General features: G+C 43.3%; 1 protein-coding gene across 1 annotated transcript; it reads left to right on the top strand.

Annotated features, from left to right (window-relative positions):
- Positions 1-556: 556 nt before the first annotated feature.
- Positions 557-25,041, top strand: pcsk5a (proprotein convertase subtilisin/kexin type 5a). The gene is made up of 38 exons (XM_029516443.1): positions 557-706; positions 1,926-2,030; positions 3,083-3,136; positions 3,197-3,247; positions 3,391-3,534; positions 3,828-3,904; positions 4,162-4,247; positions 4,361-4,533; positions 4,717-4,914; positions 6,702-6,802; positions 6,936-7,039; positions 7,407-7,527; positions 7,791-7,979; positions 8,746-8,882; positions 9,025-9,147; positions 11,013-11,115; positions 11,281-11,471; positions 11,748-11,832; positions 12,247-12,350; positions 12,500-12,638; positions 12,849-12,964; positions 13,175-13,277; positions 13,823-13,959; positions 14,529-14,729; positions 14,888-14,956; positions 15,103-15,145; positions 15,352-15,494; positions 16,504-16,704; positions 17,635-17,718; positions 17,832-18,030; positions 18,738-18,952; positions 19,717-19,959; positions 20,927-21,163; positions 21,289-21,466; positions 22,125-22,342; positions 22,731-22,831; positions 23,183-23,387; positions 24,091-25,041. The coding sequence occupies exons 1-38, from the start codon at positions 557-559 to the stop codon at positions 24,573-24,575; spliced, it is 5,613 nt and encodes a 1,870-aa protein (XP_029372303.1). The 3' UTR covers positions 24,576-25,041.
- The last annotated feature ends 34 nt before the right edge of the window (positions 25,042-25,075 follow it).

Here is a 25,075-nt window from a genome sequence, read left to right as displayed (position 1 = left end):
CGAAGATGTTTTTTTTTTTGTTTGTTTGTTTGTTTTTTTTGTGAATACTGTGATTTTGAGTTATTTTGCAACGTCAATAGCATCTTTCGTGTGATTACTTTTATTTCAATCAACATGCTTTATTCCATATGAAGGTAAAGGAAGTGTGTGAGAGTGTTTCCGTCCTGCGCACGCACACACACACACACACACACACAGGTGCACAATCAGTCATGGTGTTCCCTCAGATCGCTGTGGAGGCCTCTGAGGACGATGCACACCTTCTCCTTGTTGCTGTCTTGTGTATTTGAGTCTTCAGGGCTGCAGCCACAGGTCGGATCTCTCTACAGGACACGCTGCAGTTGATCCCTGTCTGCCATGTTGAAGCAGTAATCTGATAGCAGCTCGTTCAGCGAGGCAAACACTTTGCAACTTCAGCCAGCAAACATCCGTCCTATTTCTGCAGAGAGTCTGAGGAAAGACATTTGAACTTAAACTATGAGAAACGCGTCAAACGGCGGAGCAGACAACAGGAGAGACGCATGAAAGACGCGGACATCAGCTCTTCTCTGCAGGGATGGCCCGTTTCTTTGCGCTGTGGATGGGAATTCACCTTCAGCTCTGTCATGCAATAATCTACACCAACGACTGGGCCATAAGAGTCAGAGGGGACCTGCAGTCTGTGAACAGGATAGCAGACAAATATGGATTCACAAACATGGGTCAGGTATGTTTGAGCCAACATCCTCATGGAGTAATCTACATCATACCTGTCTGCCGCTGTCATTTGGGCCCAGAGTCTTTAGTAGTAAAAAAAATATAATAATAATAAGCCAATACTGCATCCTTAAAGTCATTTAGAATAATTGAAGGCAGTTTTGTGTCCCTGGGAGAAACTAGAGCAATCTTCACGCAGATTCTTGATAACATTTGACAGTCAAAAATTATTTGGTGAAGCTTCAATAAATGAGCTAAAACTGCAAGTTAGATGCTGCGAAATGAAGTTTGAAATATTAGATTAATGTTACAGACTGAAGGTTTTGATCTAATACATTTGGGCGTCAGGCAAGCTGCTGAGTGGCCTGACAAGATGCCAGAAGTCACATTTTGTTCTCCCACCTCTAACCTTAATTTCGATACTGCAACCATGACCTTACATTAATTACCCACACAGGTAAACCCAGAAGATCCAGAAGATCATTTCATTTACAGCCACAAAGCACTCTCAGTTCACACATGAAAGAAATAAGAAACAGAAATCAATCAGATCGTGTTGGTCAATACGCCCGCAGAATGAAAAGAAAATCAATAAATAATAAAACTAATAAATAAAACAAGCAAATGGTGGAGTCCAGGCCCATAAAATTCAACACATGTAAGCCCACTCCCTCAGGATGGGTGCTGTAATAAAAGTTGCAGGTCTTAGGTTTATGTTTCACTGTGGGTGATATGAACCAGAGACCCCTTTGAAACTGAAAATAAAGAGCAAAATAAATAAAATACTTGACTTTATGGAGCTGTTGGCCAAAATCAAAGAGCAAATTTCACAACAGAGCCATCTGGGAATAAATTAGGGCCATAATTTATTCTTGTCAGTCAGAAAATGGCCAACACTTTTTTCTTTTTTCTCTTTTTAGTAAACATAAATTACACAGAGCTCCTCTTCTTACTGTATGCAGTAAAAAATCTGCTCACATCACGGGATCATGCACACAAATGCACACTCGTACGCACATTATGTGCTTACGTACTGTAAGGCACACATGAGCAGCAGTGCAGCTCAGGTTGCCTGCACCTGAAAAACTATCACAGGTGTAAGGTAGCCACTTTAATGAAAGACGCCAAAGGCAGGTTCATAATTTACCAGCTGTTTAGCGGCGGGACAGGGCTGCACACCGTCTCCTGAAAACAAATTCATTTAGTAGATTTCATGTCTGTTTCACCAGATTGGAGAGTTGAAGCGCTATTACAGGTTTTGCCACCACAAGACAGCGAATCGGTCCTCTGTGTCCAACAAAGAGGTGACTGCCATCGTCGCCAAGGAGACCAAGGTATAGTAATGTGAGAAGTGGAGGACTCTGCTGGATAATTAATCAGCTGCATGTCCCCACCCTGTCAGCTCACACAACACATGAGCTCACACACGGTCAGCGGAGTGGCCTCCTTCTCACGCACACTCCTGCCCTCTCATCATGGACCGACACACACACACACACTCCTGCAAAACATCCAGATGCCAAGAGTCAAAGAGTGTGCCCAGTGTCACACAGCAGCGCGTTTAAAATTTCACATGCATTAAAATTAAAGTTGCCCCGGAGACAAAGCACATACAACCACAAATTCAAGGGGGAGCACGATACAAGAAACATGCTGCAAATATGCAAACAAATGGACAAAGGGAAAAAAACACATGCTCGAGCAGAAGTGCTCCAGGTGACGGGCGGAGTGATGGGCTCCATTTGCAGCAACATTACAGATGGCCTTATTTCTAAACAGACTCTCTCGGTGAAAAAAATGAATTGATAGAGAGGGTACAGTAGTAGATACATTTGTAATGTAGATATACATTACCGATTAGACATATTTATTCAATTGTTTATAAGTTGGCATTTTAGAACCCCAAAAAGGCAACACTGTTGTTAAATTGTCAGAAAAGCTATGCATTTATAACATTTTTATATTTACATTCAGGCAAACAAAGGTTGCCAATGGCATGCATTTACTGCTCACTGGTCTCAGCTTAATCGGCCCACGTTACTTGAGTTGCCACGTCGTTGCCATTAATGTTTCTGCAGTAACACTTGTATGTGTTTTCTTATTTCCTTTTTTTCTCTGATGGCTTGCAGTAAATTTGAAAATGATCAACCCTACGGTTGTTGACTGCCTCTAGTAGATGTCGTCATAACTGTCAGGTTTAAGCCACTGAGAAATACAAACACATTTCTGTGTGTTCTGTTTGAACCATGAATATCTGGCGGACAGATAGATAGACCCATCTGTCCATCTGAGATCATCCAAGGAACGACAGAACAACAATGACTCCCCTAGCATCGCTAAAAGCATATTTCTATAAATACAAACACCTTATATGCTTCTTTTTAAGGTGGAATGGCTCCAACAGCAGGTGGTCCTTCGAAGAGTAAAGAGGGACTCCAGAGCAGGTCGCATCTTCTCCGTTTCCAACAGGAAAACCAAACGCCTCCCCTCTCACCATCAGCCCAACCATACACAGACACACATCCCAGAGTGGAACAGCCTGTGGTACACTGTGAGTCAGATTTATTTATTTATTTTCTAAACTCGATTCTGAAACATAAGCACACAAACCCAGACAGACAGAGCCTAAAATAGATCCTGATTTATTCTTTACTCCTAAGGGCTAAGTTGGATGTCCCACTATTTGCTCCACAGCATTGCAGTGATGAGTCCATGGGCTGCCAGCCTCGTATGAACATTGCAGCGGCCTGGAGGAGAGGGCACACAGGGAAGGGTGTGGTGGTGTCTGTCCTAGATGATGGCATTGAGCGAGAGCATCCGGATCTGAAGCCAAATTATGTAAGTGCCCTGGGATGGGGTGCGCTTCGCGGGAAGAGGACATTAATCATAAGCAATTTGGCAGAGCTCTTAGTGTAAGAGCACAGAGCTGAGACAGATATTGCAGGCAGAGCTTTTGGGCCAGAGGTTTGGAAAGGCCGGCTAAGAGTATTGGAATGGACATTAAATGTCTGATCCACTTAACTGTCGAGTGGACTGGTGAATAATGCTCTTTGTGATTTGTCTGATGAAATGGAGACAGATAGCCGCTGGCATCTTCTTATGTGCTGCTACTTACCATCCATCTGATTTAGGATCCTCTCGCCAGCTATGATGTGAGTGGACAAGACCAAGATCCTTCTCCAAATTATTCAGACAATGCTGAAAACTAGTGAGTAGTTCTTATTTGTAGATTTCTCTTTGCACCTGTTTTTGCAGTTTCCTCTTCCAGTCATCATTCTAACTTTAATTAGTGCGTGCTTTTCCTTTCCATTTTTTCCCCAGTAATTACATGCATATATGGATATGCAAATTCCCCAGTCTGAATTCTGTCTTCTCACTGGTTTGATGTAACGGAAATAGCCTGTCTTTCCTCATGCATATGCATCTAACCTCACGTTCTGATGTTCTCCTCCTTTTTCTCCAAAGCCATGGGACTCAGTGTGCAGGGATGGTTGCCGCAGCAAAGAGCTCTCACTGCACGGTTGGAGTGTCTTTCCATGCACGGATAGGTGGTGAGTCCATGTGACGGCACAAAAGTAGCGTGCCGAAGGACTTTTGGAGGTCAGAGTTTTGTGTATAGCAGATTCAAGCGTCTTTGTTTTCCTGCCCCCCCCCCTTCCTGCAGGTATACGTATGCTGGACGGAGACGTGACAGACATTGTGGAGGCCCAATCACTGAGCTTTCGACCCCAGTATATCGATATTTACTCAGCTAGCTGGGGGCCAGAAGATGACGGCGCCACTTTAGAGGGGCCTGGGCCTCTAGCTCATCTTGCTTTACAAAATGGCATTAAAACAGTGAGAGGAAGACGGTGGGGGCGGGGGATGTTTGTTGGCTTTGTGTGTTTGTTTACATCTGTGTCCCACTTCCGGCTGTTTATTTACTTCAAGGGCTCATTTCTGCTAATTTTCTCCTTATCAATATATAAATATCATTAATAAATTAATCATCTCTCTCTCTGCCTCAACAATTACTCTCAGGGCCGGAATGGGAGGGGCTCTATTTTTGTATGGGCGTCTGGTAACGGAGGGCAGAGGAGTGACCACTGTTCCTGTGACGGCTACAGCAACAGTATCTACACCATCTCTATCAGCAGCAGCACTCGGCGCGGAAGCCAGCCAGATTACCTGGAGCAGTGCACCTCCACGCTGGCCACAGCGTACACCGGCATGGAGACGGTGAGCAATGGCTGTGAGAAACACTATCAGCATAAAAATCAGCAGTTGGATGAAACGTTCCACAACATATGAGATTAGATTTCCGATTTTCGTCATACAACAGCATACTAAATTAATGTCTAGTTTCATGTCATCAAAGATTGTCTTACAAACTTATTTTTCAGGTGTATTATTTCTGAACAGTTTTTTTTTTAGTCATTTTTAAGATATTATTTATAAGCACAATTCCTTATAAACCAAGTCAAATTGTTCCTGCGCGGGAACAATTCTAAATTATTCAATACTTCGTTAAATAAAACAGAGTATGAAATATGAAATGTGTAACTCTACCGACATCACAGATACAAAATATATCAAACTAGGAGTGAAATATAAAAGTGTTGTGGGCCATACCTGAATATGTTGGAACATTGGCTTCACTCGAGCTAAATCGAGGTTATGCAGTAAGTGCATGGAGTGTTGTGGTGATATTATTTTTGTTGCCATTAAGACTCAGGTCACCAGAGGCTCGGAGGCGGGACAAGCCTTTCTCATTTTCTTGCAAAGATCTTTTTTATTTCTTTTTATGCCTCTGTGCCGGCGACAGCCAGGAGCAGTGGTATTATGTTTTCAGCTTAACTGTCCCTCCGTAGTACTTTTTGTACCTTTGGCTGTCTCCATCTTGTGAATGTGATATCTCCTTAACACCTTGAGGGGCTGTCAAATTTAACCTTAATGTGCTCTTCGACTCAATAATGACCTAATTACACTTTGGTGATCAAAAATGAAGCTCATTGTGAACTCACTTCTTTTTTTTTTTGTTGTTGTTGTTGTTCACAAATTATGACTTCACATCACTGTGTCAACATTTTGTTCTGCAAAAACACTTCTGCCCATTATTTCACGCTATAGCTTTAATTGTAAAATTTATTATTAACAGTGACTGTGAAAATAATATTTACATCCTTTCTAAAATGATGACGTGAAACTGAAGTTGAGTGATGTTTGGCTGTTATAATCACCAGCTGCTTAAAGCCAAAAAATACACATTTGGGAAATGAGGTGGAGACTTGGGTGCAGTGTTTGAGGCAAGCAAGTGACAATTTCTGGAGCTGAGTGTGATCGTCTGAGACACCTGTCAATCAAGCAAATATGCCCCAGAAATAAACTCTTCCTGTTGGAGCATTAACTTGTAAAGGCACAAAAACATGAAGACACAAAATTAACCAATTTAACCCTGTAATCTCCGGTGGAAATTTTTTGTGACTCTTCAAGACATTTGCTTTAACAGACTGGGAGTGTTTTGACAGGGCTTATCTTCCTCTTTCTCGTGCTTACTGAGAGATTTTCCATTTGTGCTTTCTCTGTTTGCACAGAGAGTACCTGGAAATCCTCCATCTCATACTCGTGAAACCCAATCAGTTTTGTCAGTATGTTTAATTTATTATTATCGCTTTTGATCTCACATGTATCTGAATTCTGACTCAGCTTGTCAAAAATGTCAGTTAAATTTCATTAATATAAATTAGATGGGTGCAAACACTTAGTCTACTTGGACCGTAATTTGTTATAATAGAAATACAAGAGACACAGCCAACCTGCCAAGTCAGAAGAAATATGGTCACAGTCTCCCCTCCCTGAGTTATGGCGATGAATAATGGCTGGAAATGTTTTGGCTGCGCATTCAGATGTTACCGTGAAGTGGAGCTGTGGACATTTGGATATAAAATGTGATGAATAAAAGCCCAGGTCGCTGTTACAGCAGGTGAATACACTGAAATCCTGAGAAGCTCTGGTGTCCCTGACAGGTGACGTTGGGTCCACAGCAGGGCTGCAGCCAGGCTCGGTCAGGGACCTCCCTCTCCTCCTCCATCGCCGCGGGTGTCATTGCTCTCACTTTGGATGCAAAGTAATCAGCTCTCCCCCACAAACACACACACAAACACAAAATCCATACATGAGGCCCATGCACCCAATGTTAAAATCAATAGATATAGGGGAGTGATGGGAATATGATGTCTTTCTGCTTGACCTTTTCTCAGCCCATTGCTAACCTGGAGAGATGTGCAGCATATTATTATCCGGACTTCCAAAGCTCATCATCTTGTTGCTCCTGACTGGCACATTAATGGAGCCGGATATAAAGGTAAGTCCCATCAGATCTCAGCTAAACATGAAAGAGTTTTCTTCATTTCAGTATTTGCCAGTAGTTTAGAAACATGATTAATTAGATTGTATGTTTTCGATGCAATCATCTAAAAATTTAGAATAAAGAGGACGGACAGAGATGGCTCTATAAGCATATTTTTGGTAAATGTTCTCTCAGCTCTTTTTAGGGAAACCATAAAACAGCAAGTATGAAACTAATGAGATGCTGTGAGCAGAGCAGTGATAAACGCCTACGAAGTCCCAGGAGTGTGTGAAGTCTTTTATAAGCTACAGCGCCTTTTATGCCCCAGCCAATGTTGTGTGTGTGTGTGTGTGTATTTGGGGATGTGCACGTGTTCTGTCAGTGAGCCACCTGTATGGCTTCGGCCTGCTGGACGCTGAGAGCATGGTGAAGGAGGCTGAGCGCTGGAAACAAGTGCCCTCGCAGCATGAGTGCGTGGAGGAGGCTCCCATCCAGCTGAGCAGGTACCAGCCATGCTGCGAGAGAGCTCCACTTTTAGTCGGGGCTTTCCTTAATTCATCCCCTTTCATCACACTTGATTTATTTCTGTCACAGTCCTCACATGGATTTCTCTCACATTTGTTCTTGCACACTTTAATGGGTGTCATTTTCTTTACTGCTCCTCTCCTTGTAACTCTCTCTTGTGCTTCTTGTTTTCCGACTCCTCTCTTATCTCCGCCGCTCGCTGTGCCTCTTTATTCTTTTTCCGCTCTCCATCTCATGACAGAGCTATTCATCCAGGCTCGGTGCTGACGTCTGTGTACGAGACTGCGGGCTGCTCCACCAAGCCCCGGCAGCACGTTGCTTATGTGGAGCATGTTGTCGTGCGTGTGTCCATCGCTCACAGTCGCCGCGGTGACCTTTCCATTGCACTCACGTCCCCTTCAGGCACAGTGTCTCAGCTTCTAGCCAACAGGTAACTGACAACAATGTTTGATCCTAAAATAAAATAAATTCTTCACTTTGAGTCCTCAGTCCCATTAGGAGGGTGAAATGTGGATTTTAAGGACGTGGGGTGACGGGATTGGGTATCTGGGAAAGATTGTGGCAAAATCAGGTTCTGCTACATGTGATGTGATGCGATAAAACTTTATAATGCCAAATGTACAACGCAGCAAAAATTTACCACAAAGTATACAACAAAGTGTTGGTAAATGCTGCCTGTTGAACAGCTCCTCGCAACCAGCCACTGAGCATAGTGGAGGAATTACCAGCTGAATATCGGACTCCCATTTGCCAGCTGGCCAGAGACAAGATGTATGATAATGGTTCTCTGGATCTGCTGGGTGTGTAAATGGAAAAACTTTTCTTAACAACATTTTCAATATCAACTTTAAAAAAAACCCAAAAAACCTAATCTGTCGGTATTGTATTCACAATTTGTTATGCTTCCCTGAAATGTCCTGAAACATTATTACACCATTAAATACAGTGTCGAGGTATTTTGACTTGAATTTTCCCATTTAATGCTTCGACACATTTAGGAGCATTTAATTTTTTTTTTTTTTTATATACAACTGCTGTTTGGCAAATACAATGACAATAAGTCTGCTATATATATATATATATATATATATAGGAAATGCTCTTCATCTGCCTGGATCATTCTTATTTCTTGCTGCTACTGCTACTTGTAGTGGTTATAGCAGTTGAAACATGATTATGTAATGTTTTTGTTTTAGGCCTCTTGACAACTCCTCAGAGGGATTTCAGAACTGGGAATTGATGACGACTCACTGCTGGGGGGAGCGGGCAGCGGGGGAATGGACTTTGAAGGTCCACGATACTCTCTCTCACAAGAGAGACGGCACTAAACTAGGTCTGCTCCTCCTCTTTGTAGCATTCCAGCGTTATGAGACACACAGTCAACTTCAATACAACCACTGCGAAAATACAGTCCAGGCCTCACGGGACGGACTTCTTATCTGGCTCTCTCTCTCTGTTTCTTTGTTGTTTCTCAGGGATGCTAAAGGAGTGGTCCCTTGTGATTTACGGTACCGCAGAGCAGCCATACCCTGCACATCGTGAGCGAGCCCGATCAGCTGAGTTTCTGATGGATAGTGACCTCGCTGAAGAATACAGCGGTGAGTCATGTACTCGTGCTAAGTGTCACACTCAGCTGAAAGGGCTCTTCTGTAAAGCTAGTTGACAGCGTTAGTTTTTGGGGTATTGTTAGTCAATTAGACTCTAAATAGTTATGTCTGTGATTTTGAATTGACTGATGCAGATTTTAAACTATTAGTCACTTCATATGATTTTTAACTCGATTAGCTGAAAAATTACTGACAACTTTACAGTATTTTTGTTTTTCTTTCTCATGTATCTTGATAAACTGAATGTCTTTGAGATTTGTACATTTGGTAAAATAAAAGACATTTCAAGATTTTACCCCGGGCCTTGGCAAGTTGAGTTAGGCATTTTTTCATGGACTACATTATTAATTGGGGAAAAATGTAAGGCAGACTAATCAATAATAAACTAATGAAGTTGCATACATGATAAACGCACCCAGGTATTGATGTAAAACTGGAAAATAGTCATATATCCCTCACTGGCTCATAATTGTGGCATCAATTTTGCCTCTTTTTCGTTTTTTACCACATTAGCTTTTACATAAAATGTCAGAAAATGGAATCGTGAACAATGTATGACATTTCATGGGTGAGGATAGACCGAGTTATCTACATATACAAGGACATTAATTATGTGTACAGTTGTCTTTTAAAAGTCATTCCATCTAGTTTAAATAGCGCACAATGAGTTTTTTCTTGCTCTTAATGAAAATATTATTCAAACATCCAGTGTAGGTTGTGAGTCCTCAGTGTCAACAACAACAAAACTAACAAACTCGGAGTCCAGTCAGTGACACTAGATTGGAACTACTGTGATTTCTAAAAAGCATTTTGAGTTTACTGTTCAGCCAACATCTGATGTGAACTTTGTGTTGTACCCAAAAGAGATCTCAGAAGACTTGAAATCAAGAGCTGAGGATTTGCATAAAGCTGGAACGGATTGCAAAGTCAGTGCAGGGAATTTAGATATTCATCTGTCTGCAGTTAGTTAATTTAAAGTTAGATGATATGGTTCTGTGGCCACTCCCCCTTGAAGTGGGGGCAAGGCACAACGCAGAATGCTCAATGAAGCTGAAAACCAACTAAAGACTGAAAGGAATCACTGATCAGCATCTCTGTTCATCAGTCTGCCATATGCTTTGGAAATCGTTACATGTGGTGCTGTAACGTGAATTGTGTGGGACAAATATGCCCCACTACATGAGAGAAGTGCTACATTTCAGCATGAAAACATTACCTCAAATGTTTTAGGATGTGAGATGAAGGAGCTGTGTTGCTCCCGGGCCTGGACAGGGGGAAATGAATTCATCAAGGTATCGTTGAGGATAATGTGAGGGTATGTGTCAACTTCCCGAAGCCAAGTGATGCAACAGGACAATGACCCTAGACATCAAAGTAAATCTGCAGTCTGACCTTGAGCTAGTTTGTATTTTTCAGACCAAGGCCAGAACCTAATCGAGTAAAGATGGTGTGGAATGACCCAGAGAGGCCTTCGAACAAGAGTATCTCTGAGCTGAGGCAGTTCTGTAGGAATAATGAGCCAGGTTTGCTTGTGCAGGTCTGATCGGGAGCTACAAAAAGAACCAGCTTGAGGTTTTTGCTGCTAAATGTGGTTCAGCAAGTTAGTACTGTCCAGCAGCAGTGGGAATGTTTGTTGGATGTGTCAGCCGACACATGATTGTTATTGTCATGCCATATTAGTGTGAACTTGTCTGCGTTTGTGACTTTAAAGTAATCACTACCTAACCTTATCAAACCTGATTTAAAAGCTGATTTACTTTACCCTTAGGTTGTGTTTGTATAAATACGGCAGTTTTAATAACTTACGTGTTCTTGCTATGGTGGTGCAGTGATGTTGTGAGTATTTGCCCTTCCAGGACCCTGCAACCCAGAATGCAGTGACGATGGTTGTGAGGGGCCCAGCCCGCAGCAGTGTGTCACGTGCTTACACTTTTTTCTCAAGTTCAAGAACAACACAAGGTTAGCATGGCCACAGTCAGCACATTCAGAGAGCAGTGAGCTGCATGTGTTTAGGCTTGCCATCAACGAGAAAGGGAGTGATTTCACATTTATGGGTTTGCAGTGATTTTCTCTGCTGCTGCTCATCTACAGACTTGTCTTGTCATCTATGTAAATGTCAAATAGGATGTGCGTGTCGGAGTGTCCCTCGGGATTCTGGAGTGACCGGCGGCGCTGCAAGAGATGCTACTACTCCTGTGAGAGCTGCACTGGGAGCCGCAGTGACCAGTGCACTTCCTGTCAACCTGGCCATTACCTGACTGAAGGGACCAACACCTGCACAGCTGTCTGTGGGGATGAGCACTACCTCGACCACGGTTGGATTTCTGGGTTTAAAGCCTTCATGAATTGCATATAAGTGTTTTGTCACAAATTTTTCCTAATTATATTTAACAACACAGAAGGAATATCCTCGAGAGTACCTTCAAGGATTCAAGGCTTACAGAAAAGCAGCTTGCATACAACTGCACATTTGCCTGCTAATGAAGAGTCAGTTGATGTAAAAGCAGTTGAGAACTGTGAGAGAATGATTAATTGCGCCGATATGTCTTCCATGTGTATTGTTAGATTTTTTTTTTTTTCTCCCCCCACAGATGTGAACATGTGCAAAAAGTGCAGTGAGAACTGCTTGAGGTGTTCCTCCTACAGCATCTGCACAGAATGCAAACCAGAAACAAGGTTAGGAGAAAATTGTCCGCTGGGTAAACACCTCCTTCTCCTGCAGCTGCTGACAATACTGATAGTTCCTATATGCACACCCTCTGCGGCATCGTGACAATAAGAAATGGTGACACTATTTTTAACTCTGTTCAACGCCATGTGTCATCTATCCCTTTTTTGCACATAGCTCATAAAAAAATATTTGATTTCCATTTTTCAATATCATCACAGTGAAGGACAATTTCACCATATTGTGTAGCTAGAAGTTTTCGGGAATACAGTGTTCACTGACTCAGTTCATCAAGTGCTTGTGGTGGTGTTCTGTGGGTTGGAAAACCGAGCCTGCAGTCTAAAGGCAGTGAGTCATCGTTCCAGTGTCACATGATTGGCTGTGTGTGTCACGGTGCCACATGCTCTCTCCGCCCTCTCCAGTCTGCAGGGGAATCGGTGCCAGCGGAGCTGCGCAGCCGGATTCTTCAGCGACAAACAGGAAGGCACGTGCAAGCCCTGTCACAAGGCCTGCGCTACCTGTGCAGGTAAGAGCCGAGCTCGAGGGCTGTGAACTGTATAAAAACCATTTTAAAAGTCATTAAAATAGACGATGTGAGACTGTTGCTGTTTGCAGCTTTTCTTTGTGTTCATTTATCAATTTAAAAACATGTCTGTCTGGCTCGTGCGGCATCAGGTGCAGGTGTTGAGGCGTGCAACCATTGTGCAGAAGGCTACTTGATGGAGGAGTGGAAGTGTGTGTCCTCCTGCAGTCCTGGCTTCTATGCCACACAGCCAAACCCAGAGATAGCTGATGGGCACAGGGTATGTAGGAGGTGAGTTCACTGGTGTGTGTTCAGGTGTGGGTGGTTTGTTTATCTGCTGATGGCAGGCCTTATTCTGGTGGTTAGCTTCTACAGTATGTGTGTGCGCGTGCTTGTTTTCACACCTGTGTTTGTTGTTATGTGTCTGTATAGGTGAGGTCTTTTTGTGGTCAGTATGTGTGTTTGTGTGCACGTGTTCAGTCTCCGTGGCCTACTCCTCAGGTGTGACGCCAGCTGTCTCACCTGTGCGGGGCCGAGCCTGGGAAACTGTAGCAGCTGTTCCAGCGGTCACAGCCTGGAGGAGGGAGTGTGTGTCGTTAACACTGCGTGCACAGACGGTCAGTCAGCCATCTTCTTCCTCTTTTTCACAGATAAATATAATGCTACTTTCTTAGTTCTCTAACTTTCAGTTCGATTGATCTCTAAGTCGGTCGGGTTTGTGTAAGTGTATACATGCGTTTCATTCTTTGGCATCTGCCATCAAGCCCACCTCTGTGCTTCAGATGGTTATTCATGTCTGAGTCACGCTCATGCTGTATGTCTATCAGGACAGTACCATGACAGTAACGGGAAGTGCCACGTGTGTGATGCAACGTGCTTGAAGTGCACAGGGCCACGGAGCGAAGACTGCATCAGCTGTGTTTCTTCACGGTAAGCTGGACTCGACTTTTTTAGATTCAGGGTCAGAGGGTGAACGAATACATCCAACTGTTCCTCTGAGTTAAAATGAAAAAAACATGCGCGGGGAATATTAGCATTCCGTAGGATGTGTTTTTATTCAAAATATAATACGATGCTGAACATTTCCTGTTAGCTGAATTGAACGGTGAATTTTACTAAAGTCAAATCTCCAACAAAGGTTGTAAAACTTTGGTTGTGTTTGGTTGAACACATCAAAACATGGAAAATCTTTTGGGAAGTTGCAATTCAAGTTGCAGTTCAATTGAATTTTTTTTTTCATCAGTTTTTGACTTTTCATCATCACACTCAAGCAATCAGCAGGTTAGACAGTATAAAATAAATAGTTGCATCCCTGAAAAACAAAAAATGTTGTTGCCATCTAGAGAAGTGAATATAAATATATATGTATATATATAAAAACGCATCAGGATTTTAACACATTTTTCTGAGAACTGACAACCTCACATGTGTTGTGGGCTTTGGAGTGGTAAATGTTTTGTCGTTATGGGCTGCAGGGCTCTGGATGAGGGCCGCTGCGTGCTGGAGTGCACCAAGGCCAAGTACCAGTCAGGTGGCCAGTGTCACCTGTGTGACCACACTTGTGCCTCCTGTGTGGAAGCGGGGCCTGAGAACTGCAACAAATGTGACACTGGTGAGGGCTTAACAAGTAAATCGGGCTGTGTGTGTGTGTGTGTGTGTGATTGAAATAGACACATAGAAAACTAAAATCACGTTAATGTTGCTGCTGTGGGAAACAGGAAATAAGTTTTTTTTTTTTTTTCTTTCTTTCTCCACTTAAATATTTAAACAGATACATCTGCACATGCTGTATCCACTTTCTAGATAATTTCTGGTGTCCACCAACTCCTGGGAAAAGATTGTTTAGCTGCTACATGCTCTGATGGTGTCTTTGTTATTTATGAACTGTGTCCTGTTTTGTGTGATACAACCCGGATATAACATGATGGGTTCTTAGAGCTTTTTCCACCAAAAACTTGCTGCAATGAGAAAGTTGCAGGATGTGAATCCAAGACAAAAACCTTAAGATCCCCAAAATCCTCAGTTGTGAGCCAGGTGATAAAAGAATGTAATGATGGAAAAAAAAATAAAAAATACCCACAGCCAAAGAAGAAATGGGGGAACTGAACATAATCATGGCCAGGAATTTGAAAAAGCCAATGCTCAACACCACACTGCTTCATGCCATGTTTTCCCTTTCAGATAAGTTTGGAGTGGAGCGTTACTTGTATGAAGGCCAGTGTCTGGCCGTCTGTCCCGAGGCCTTCTATCACACCAAGGACAGGAGCTGCAAGCCGTGCTCAGACCACTGCCAGCTCTGTACGAGCCCCACCCACTGCCTCAAGTGTAACTCCTCCTACTACGTCTCTGATGGAGCATGTGTGAAGCTGGAGTGTGGAGAAGGTAAACAAGATTATTCATGAGCTGTATTTTAGTTTTTTTAATGAGACAACAGTTATAATGAGGGACCATTTCAAAGATGTCCTTCGATGCTCGCAACTTCTCTCTTCTGATTGTGTTTTTTTTTTTTCTCCACCATGAATGATTTCCTCTTTTCTCAGGGGAGGTGGAGGATCCAGATTACGATGACTGCATGGCCTGTGAGGAAGGCTGCAGGAAGTGTGTGTTGTGTAAGTCAGCTCTCAGTAGACAGAAAATGTTTTTCCCAAAATGAGCATTGCCAACACAAGACCGAACTCCCCCCACCAAGTGTGTCCCCGGCTGTATAAAAGGAGAGTTTTTTTTTTTTTTTTTTTTTTTTGTCCACTTTTAACAGATAACCCGAGGCATTGTCTGTCCTGCACTGAGGGCTTTTACAAGTAAGGCTGAGTGCCATGTGTGATCTTGCTTCTCTGCACTCGCTCTGCCTTTCAGCTCACTGCCGTACTAGAAAGAAAAGGCACTTTTTGCTGTGGAAGTGGAGTGGATTTTTTTTTTTTTTTTTGTGAGTGCATGTGTGTGTGTGTGTGTGTGCGCGCGCGCAAGAGGTTGACGTAAAGGTATCCACTGCTGTTTTTGTTATCAGTTTTCAGGATGGCTGCTACAAAAGCTGCCCAGCTAAGACGTACAGCGTGGAGGAGGAAATGACCTGCGTCCCCTGCGATAACAACTGTGTGAGCTGTGATGAACATGAGTGCTACTGGTGTGAAACCGACCTCTTCTTATCAGGTAACTGCCTCACTGGGCCAGGACATGAAGAAGTATTCAGTTTCTGAACTCGGGTGAAGGTATCAACATGATATAAATACACTCTTGTAAAGAAAATGTCATTTAAATATGTAAAAGTACATAAAAGTATTATTGGCTGGAACAGATGTTTCATTCTGTAAATAGTGTTTTACTGTTGTACTTGATTACACAGAGGCTTCTTAATGTTTACTGTGAAGTTCTACATGCCCGCCCAATTTAAACTGCTTAATATTCAACATCTATGTGAAGAAATTTACGGAATGACTATGCTTTGCCTTGTATTTGAAATATTATTTCAAATGTGATTATAACTTTATCCAGGATCAGACTGACCCAAAATGAAAATCTGTGCGTCCAGGTTTGCATGACATGTTTGGATCGTGCACAGATTTGTTTAGGCATACGGTGTGCAAGCAGGTATACAGTATGCTGATATAATGAAGCTGCACAGGGCCATCAAAGAGCATTACAAGAACTACATGTGCAATCAATCAGTATAGCTAAGAAGGACCCCTGAACGTTTTGACTAGTGCTTTTGAATAAATGCGGTGGAATAAAATTCAATATAATGCATAAAGGCCTGTAATATAAAATGGAGACACTGAAAATAACAAACACTGTTTTTTTTTTTTTTAAAGCTTTGCTCAGCTCAAACAACACAATATTAAGACTCACAGAGTCGAGCAGAGATGAGGGGCGGTCTACAGAAGTCTGATAAGCTCACTTCTAACCCCAGATTTTGTAGTCCTCAGACCCCCCTGATTAATCAGACTTCCCACAGATCCATCTGGAGCAGCAAAAGGCTTTGAAAAACTTTTTTTCTCATCCATATTAGTATTCCTTAAGACCTGCTGACTCTGATGTGTAAAATCACCAGAGATCTCCTTTGAGTGAAGTACAAGTAGCTACAATTGTGGATGTGCCCTGTGAAGTGGTTTGTGTAGTATCCTGATCTCGAAAAACAGCAACATCTCCTTTTTACTCTCAGAGGGGAGATGTGTTTCAGTGTGCCCCGACGGTTTCTATGGCGATGAAGACAGCAACGAATGTGAAGAGTGTCACTCCGACTGTGTGACATGCAGCGGCCCGGAGGACTCTGACTGTTTGTCGTGTGAAGAGGGGACAATGTTGGAAAATGGAGTGTGTGTGTCTGACCATGAGGTCTGTCCCATTAAGACCTTTCGCACCGGTGAGACTAATACTTATATAGTCCACTAATCCAACTGTCGGCCCATAATGAATCAGGGATTTGGGCAATTTCACAGGGGCAGAAATGAAATCTTGAAGGGTAATTGGTGTGTGTACCGCCGTCCTTGAACCCTGCACCATCTTAAATACAGAAAAGGGACTGATGGGGACCTTCAAGTAATTTATTGTGTGCTGAACATTAAGTTCCTATCAGGAATAAGTTGGGTAGATCTTAAAACAACGCATGGTAATTAGTGGGAGGCAAGACATCATAATTACAGGAATTAAAATGACTTAGAAAAGTACATAGGTTAACTCAACATTTAAAATTATCATGCAGCCATAAAGTTATTGTGAAACTTTGAATCAAAGCAACAAAACCAGAGATTAAAGCCTTGAACCTTAACACAACATCCAGATCAGCCTAATGTTGCAGGTTGAATTTGAACTTTTTGTTGGAACAAAGCTTCATGTTCAGAGTTAGAGAAGAGAGCTCTTTGAGTCACACGAACTGAACTCGGTCCAGAGCCCCTTCAGCTCAGCGGAGAGAGGATGAGGAGATGGTTGTTTGTAGCACTGTTCAGCTTCCCTTTCAGTCCACCCTCTCCGCCTCCATCCCCACCACGGAGCTGGCCTCCCTAACCAGACTGCGTATTGTATTTCCGCCACAAGTACCAGTTCCAGCAAAGAAATTACCATTGGCAACAGCAGAAACTGGTGGGGGCATCTCTCACTTTGCTGGAGGTCCGCCATCAGCTCTTTGGTTTTCCTGAAGTTACGTTGAAGTTGGTTACTCTTGCACCATCTATTGACGTTCTCCACTCTGCCACCGTCCTCCTCCTCCTCATGTCTGATACACGTGATATCTGATCAAAGCATGTTTGGTGGATGTTCGACTGTGACGTCAATCACTCTGACGTTTTCCATCCAGATGACGGTGAATGTGAGGACTGCCACCCATCCTGTGAGTCCTGCTCTGGAGAGGAGAGGAACCAGTGTACCAAATGTGCAAAAGGTCTGTAAGCCGCTGATGTAGGTTAGTCGTTTGCTGTCAGCCCTGCAGCAGTTTCATATTTTCATGGTTGTACCAAAAGATATCCACAAGTTCACTCTTTCATCCTCCCGCAGGGCAGTTTCTGACGACACAACAAACATGTGTGTCAAAGTGTCCGGGGGGTTTCTTCGCCAGTCAGCTAAGCGCTGTGTGTGAGTCCTGCCCTCCAGGCTGTTTGCAGTGTCAGGATGGTCGACACTGCACCCGTTGCCAGAGCACTCGCAAAGCACAGTTGTTCCTGCAGGACGGACACTGTGTCCAACAGTGTGTCAGGTGAGGAGTCGGTCCTATCACAGTTAGATTTTTGGCATGCCGTATATTGAAATGCCTTTTGTCTGTTTTTCACACACTGGGACTCTCCAAACGGTTTATTCTCAGTTGCAAATACGGTGGAAATTAAAACTTGTTTTGGAAAATGATGTTGAAATCACATCTTTTGAGCATCAGGCTTTCAGATCCATCCTCTGAGGAGCCAAAAATTAAGTGGCATTTGCTGGACTTCATTTTAACATGTCCCGCTGGATGTTTCTGCCGTTTAATTGTGAAATCCTTGCGAGTGAAGGAAAATCCTTGTCCTTCTTGAAAAGGTCTCTGCTCCATTATGACATGGCAGGTTGAACTTTTTGGTCATGAGGGCTTTATTTTTATTTTCTTTTTACTGCGAAATATGAAGCAGCTTTTTATTAAGTGCTACACAGTTGTCTTGGCAACTTATTGGTTGTCCTATGTAGAGCGTGAAAGGCTTATCGTGTTTTGTTTTTTTACACACAGTACAAGAGCTAAAAACATTTAACCCAGCTTGACATGTAAAACAATGAAAACTAATAAATGAATCAAGAATTAATGGATCATTTTGGATGCATTGATGTTGTAGGAATTTAGAATCAATTCATGTGCCTACTTTTATATAATAACACAAACTGAATACATTTAGTTTGTGTACGTTGTGATTCAACAGGTGTGTGTTTGGCTTTTAACAGGGGTTATCCTGCAGGCCAGATGTGTCGCAGTTGTGCAGCAGGCTGCACATCCTGTTGGAGGAACGCCACTCACTGTCTCGGCTGTGAAGAACCTCTCATCCTGCACAAGCACCAGTGTGTGGAGGAGTGTCCTCCAGCGCACACTGAGCAGGACGGGGAGTGCCAACACTGCCCCTCAGCCTGTCAGGAGTGCAGCCCACTTGGGCAGTGCACAGGTACTGGAACACAATGCGAAAGCATGACTCAGCTGTTAGAGCTTGTTCAGTCTAATCCACGATGTACCTCTACCTTGCTAAAGTCTTCCACGGATGGCGTGGTTGGGACGAGCAACACGGTTTTAGGGATGAACAAGTTCGCTTGGCCATGCCACTAACTCCCAAACTTGGATAGCACAAAAAGTGCTGAATAGCTTGTCACACACTGGATGTGAATCATTTGTGCCTGATTTTTCCTTTAGTGCCAAATTCAGGCTGATATATTGAGGTTTTTGTGTAAAAAGTTTATTGAAAAGTGGATTGATTCATCCATTTGAGAAAATTTGCTTGAGGCGTTCCTGTTCCCACCATAATGTGGTGTAATAACTGTAATAACTAAGAGTCTCTTAGAAGTGCCTATAATCAATATTTTTTTCCATTACACTGCATCGCATATAACTTTGAAAGATGATCAACCTGCAGAGAATTATGCCCGTAATCTGCAGCTGCCCTCGGCCTGATGTAGCTTCGTAATAAGTTTCAGTTCTCTGGTATTCCGGAACAGGATGAAAGATTCATGTGTCTTGAGTCTATTCTCCATGCATATGTTGTCATTTTTAGCTTAAATGAAATCCATCCTTTGTTTTTTTTTTTTGTTTTTGTTTTGTTTTGTTTTTTTCTTGCTCTTGCGTTTGTCTTCAGGACTTGAGGAAACTGCATACAGTTCCACTGAGCTGTGCTAAATTGTTCTCGCATTCAAGCCCTGAAAGCTGTTCTTTGTGCAGGCTGTAAGGAATATCACTTTCTCCACGAGGGCCTGTGTGTGCTGGAGTGTCCTGAGAACTTCTTTGAGGACAGAGAGCGAGGGGAGTGTTTGCGTTGCCACCCAGACTGCGCTTTGTGCGACGGGCCGAACAACAATGACTGCGATACCTGTACGGACGCCGAGGCCACCCTGCACAACGGGGTCTGTCTGGCAGCCTGCCCCTCCCATACTTACTGGGACACCACGGCAGGAGAATGTACAGGTACACCGTTCAACACCTACCCTGTTCAACAGTTTTGCTAACTGAGGTTTGAAATGCAGGATTTCAGGGAGGGTCACGCAAGAGAATTAAAAAGGGGGTAAAAAAAAAAAAAACACTTCTTTGATCATACGTTCAGAACTTTGACAAGCTCAGAGATGCTCCATTTCTCCTGATTCTTTGTTCTCTTCCGACTGATGCAACATTTCCTGTCCTGCAGAGCATCCCTCATCCGTTTCAGAGCCTGATTCCGATTCATGCTTTTCCAGGTTGTTGAAAAGTTTTTCACACACATTAAAGCTGGCAAAAAAAAAAGGTTCTTATGGAAGTGATTTATGCTTTTTTTTTTTTTTTTTTTTTCCACATCATAAAAACCTGCCATTTGAACAGGTGAATATCAACGTGTACTGTAAATTCTCAACTATGCCTGAGTGCGTTTCCTGACTTTGGCTCAGACTAAAATAGCAACGTTTTTCAGACAGTTAACAGGCAGCTGTCAAACGTTGAAAACAGAACAGAGACGCCAAATACAGATCCCTAGAGAACGAAACACCGCTCTGGTTTGTGTTACTCAGAAACACAGAGGATGGTGTGTTTCTCCCAAGAAAGCGTTGTAGGCGATGCCCACTTTTGTTGCTGCTTACAGTAGCTGCCAGCAACAAGGCATTTTAAAGGAAGTACTGCAGCATGGAAAGAGGGGGATTATATTTTATTTTTATTTTCATCTTAAGTGAACATGGGCTGCAGAAAATGTTTGCACAGGCAGTTCTCTGAAACCCCAATAGGTGAAAACCACCAGACAAGGTCTATAACTTTAGAAACGGGCCTGGTATGGTAATAGTTTATTATCAGAGGAACTATTACCAAATGAGATATCAAGAGAAATCACATTGATTTACCTTCATATGCTTCACTGCAGTTGTGACAGAAAACATCCTTTAATTTATTACCTTTTTGCTCATATTCGCAGACTGTGATCAATCTTGTCTCACCTGCAACGGGCCCCATGCCAGCTCCTGCACCAGCTGCAGAGACGGTCAGAGACTGGACGGCCGCGGTCATTGTGTGCCATCAGCCAACAAGTGCTTGCCTCACCAGTACGCAGACCAGGACGGGCAATGCCATTCATGTCACAAATACTGTCACAGGTGTTCAGGCCCCAAAAAGACCCAGTGCCTGAGCTGCAACCAGAGACATCTCCTGCTCAGTGAGTCCAGTTTGATCTTTGTAAGGCTGGTAAATTCTCTAAGGTCTGCTTGTCCAGAAAAGGTCCTCAGTCATCTGCGACGTGTTTGTGAAGCTCCCGTGATCATTTGGTGTTTGTTGGTGCAGATGGCACCTGTGAGGAGGAATGCCCAACAGGCTACTACGAGGATGAGTCGGGGCAGAAATGCGAGTCTTGCCACGCCTCCTGCAATGCCTGCATTGGGAAGCACAGTCAGGAGTGCCTCACCTGCAAAGCCCACCTATTTCGAGCGGGCAAAGAGTGTGTGGAGACCTGCCAGCACGGGTAGTTCAACCTGCTCACCATCCAACTGTGCTCCTCATCCATCACATTAACTGCAGCCGCACACTGCTGTCATTAATAAAAGATCAGCCTAGTCACAAAATGTCACTGCGCACACTGCTCTCCTTTGCTAGCTGGACAGGGATGTTGTTAGGAGGTACAACCTAATTTAGCCTGAGATTTAAATAGCCTTTCATGTGGCCTGTAAAATGCAAATTAGACTAGATTTTATTTGGGGTGTGGTAATTGAGATAGTTAAACTAATGTGCCGTTAAATTGATGTGCAGTTAAATACTTGAGAAAACACAAAAGGGACACAAAGACTATTTATTCCTGTGACGTGCCTCCCTAATACTTTCAGACCTGCATGAGAGCAAAACGCCATACAGCAAAAAGAAAATAGCACTTTAACTTTATCATGCAGAACCCGTGTCTCACTTTCCTCAGCAATGCAATGAAGTGTTTTGTATCACCGCTCCCCGCCCAGTCACAGTGTCTCAGTCTATATCATGTCTGAGTAGTTATGGTTGTGTGTGTGTGTGTGTGTGTTTGGCTGAGTGGACATGTGAGAGGAGCTTCCTTTGAGGACAAACAAAGCTCTAATCTCATTTCATTTAATTGAACCTAATCTATCATAACTTCCTATCTATCTATCCGGCAGTCACTATGGAAACACCGGCTCGAGGACGTGCGAGAAGTGTGACCCCAGTTGTGGCGAGTGCATCGGGGCCGGGGAGGAAAGCTGCCTGAGCTGCGCTCCGGGTCTCATGTACATTCGAAAAGAAGGCCGTTGCCTGCCGTCATGCCCTCAGGGATACTATCATGAGGCTGCGCACAGGACCTGCGAGCCCTGCCACGCCAGCTGCAGAGCGTGCTCAGGTACGGCCCTCTGCCTGAGTAGCAACTGATGTCAAGGAGAAGAGCACGCGCAGGTCACACATCAGTGATGGGATATTGATGCTGTTTTCTCCACAGGGATGGGCTTGTGTGCTGTGCATGGTTCATTTCTACTCCACTTGCTATGAAGGGACACGGTCATGAAAAAATAATGTAAATGAGCTATAAATATGGGATATGATTTCACTTCACGTTTTCACGGTGAATAACTAAGAATTTGTAAATTCAATTTTTTAACTGATTTAAATTTCCATTCGAAGGTCAGAGTATTCAAGAGAGGCTTGATAGAAATGTATATTTTTGTGGGATTTGTTCATAATTATCCAGAAAATCACCCAACTTTCTCCTTTAAATTGTCGTGTATCTGCAGGAAAAGGTTCCCATAACTGTGACTCATGCTACACTGGATACCAGCTCTCAGAGGGAATGTGTCAGTCCAAGTGCGACATAGGCCAGTATCCTGTACTGAAGGTATTTTTTTTTAAGAGTTTTCTAGAGTTTAACTAGACAAGTATGAAGTTTTTAATAATAATAAAAAAAAAAAATATTAAACAAAAATAAAAATCCCCATGCTTTCCTTGCCTCGCCAAAATAATTACTACCAATGTTTTGGCTCCAGGTGACCTAATGTAATTCAGATAGACTTTACCAAGCAAAATCAGAGTGAGGAGCAGACTGAAAATAATTAGTGTAACAATTTCAAAATAAGTCATGCTGTAAGGCAGCCACGATTGATTAGGTTGAGGGGCAGCGTATATTTGGAGGCAGAGAGTCGGACGCTACGATGAAAAAATGCTCTGCGTCTGTATGTCGGCTCATCAGGGCTCAGGCCACGCTTGCAGAGACTGTCACCGCTCCTGTCTGGAGTGTCAGGGATCCGGGCCAGCCAACTGCACCGTGTGTCCAGCTCAGGCCATCTTAGAAGCTGGGGGGCGCTGTCTGCTTTGCTGCCGCCGGGAGGATGAGGATGAGGATGAGCTGGCCACAGCAGAGCAGCAGGACTGCTGTAACTGCACTGGGACTCGAGGTAGGAGGAATGGAGGAGAATAGAAAGGCAGGTTTGAATAATCTGATCTATTCTTTGACTGTTGATGATAAAACAAGTACCGGAACTAGGGATATCTTTTGTTAAATAAGTGATTTATCAAGGAGAGTATCAGTCATTAATTTATGAGGAACTTGCTCCTAACAGCTGCCTGCGTTTGGGTCGAACTTTGCTAGGCGTCACCCCCCCCCCCCCCCCCCCCGCCCCGCCCCTTTGACCACTGCTGTCAAAATGAAATTTTAAAAACAGCAGAGACGCCATGGGGGGGGGGGGGGGGGGGGAAGTTTTCATGTACAAGTCCTACCTTTTGACTTTTTATCAATGAAGCATAGTTCCTGAAGCGTGTGTTAATCTTTTGGACTGATGATTCAACCAGGAGTTTGAAGCCCATTCAAGCTGTAGAAGCACCAACTGTGAGTTATGTAACACTGTCTGAGAAAAATTAATGGGACTTTAACTTTCGGAGCCAAGGACGCTTGAAATATCTCCTCCCACTACTTTATTCTTCAGATTCTTCACTAGGACGTTCCTCTATCTTTCCTTTGTTCTGACTTGCCGAGGAATAGCCACTTTCAGTTAATACTAAACTAAGCTTTATGTGTGAGATTCAGCTCATCTAATTGCTGAGACAGGGACATACAGGAAGCAGCACTTTAGTCTCAACTTGGTGACTCTGACTTTCTAGGAGAGTGCGTCCTCAGCACCAATTTGGCTTTCACAAATGATGAGCAAGAGGAGGCCAGAGGTAACCTGACCATATTCATCATCGCCTGCATCCTCCTGGTGATGGGACTGGTGGGTGTCGTGTTCCTCATCAGACACTCTCACTCCAAAAGTGCACCCCGGGACATCCCTCCTCGTGGCTATGAGAAGCTGGGCTCCGGTGGGGGATTTGGAGGTGGCAGCAGACATGGAGGCTACATCTCCAACTCCTCTACTTCCTACAGTGGCCACGCCGGCTCCTCTGACGGTCGCTTCCAGGAGACTCAGTTAGTTGACATTGGTGAGCGTCGCTTGGGGAGTAAGAATGACGACGATGACGATGAAGATGAGGACATTGTTTACATGGGCCAGGATGGCACCGTGTACAGGAAGTTCCGGTACGGACAGCTAGGAGACGACCATGAAGACGAGTTGGAGTATGATGACGAGAGCTATGCGTTCCGGTGAAGCAGCAGAAAAAGAAATATTTCTCCATTTCCTTCTCTCTCTCTCTGCTGTATATCTCCTCATGCCCCAAGGGAGGGACCCATTTATCCTCCGCTAAATATGAGTTGGACCAAATGAGACATGAGAAGCTATTTATATTGATTTGTATTTTACAATTGTTATCCGGTCGCAAAATGAAATGAGCTGCAAAAAATTCCATGTCGTTTAAATTCTCAGACTACAAACATCAAGTTTTTTTTTTTGTTTTTTTTTTTTTTGTGTTTTGGGTATGACGGCTTCCCACATAATTTATTGTGGGCATTTACTAGTTTTGACAGTTTCATTAGTCATATTATTCATCTCTTTGTTAATTGGTGTGTTGTTGGAGTAGCCTTTTAAATTTTATTGATCATGGTATCTCTTAAGCGTTTCTATCTTCTCGGTGTTTGCTGTCATTGATTTGGATTTGAGAATGTGTTCAAATAAAGTCTTTGGGGAAAAAGAGGCATTAGAAGAGTAAT

This window comes from Echeneis naucrates, chromosome 12 (genome assembly GCF_900963305.1).
Source record: "Echeneis naucrates chromosome 12, fEcheNa1.1, whole genome shotgun sequence".
In the NCBI taxonomy this organism is placed as follows: Eukaryota; Metazoa; Chordata; class Actinopteri; order Carangiformes; family Echeneidae; genus Echeneis; species Echeneis naucrates.
The sequence above is the reverse complement of the archived record's forward strand: the minus strand, read 5'-3'. Positions and strand labels throughout refer to the sequence as shown.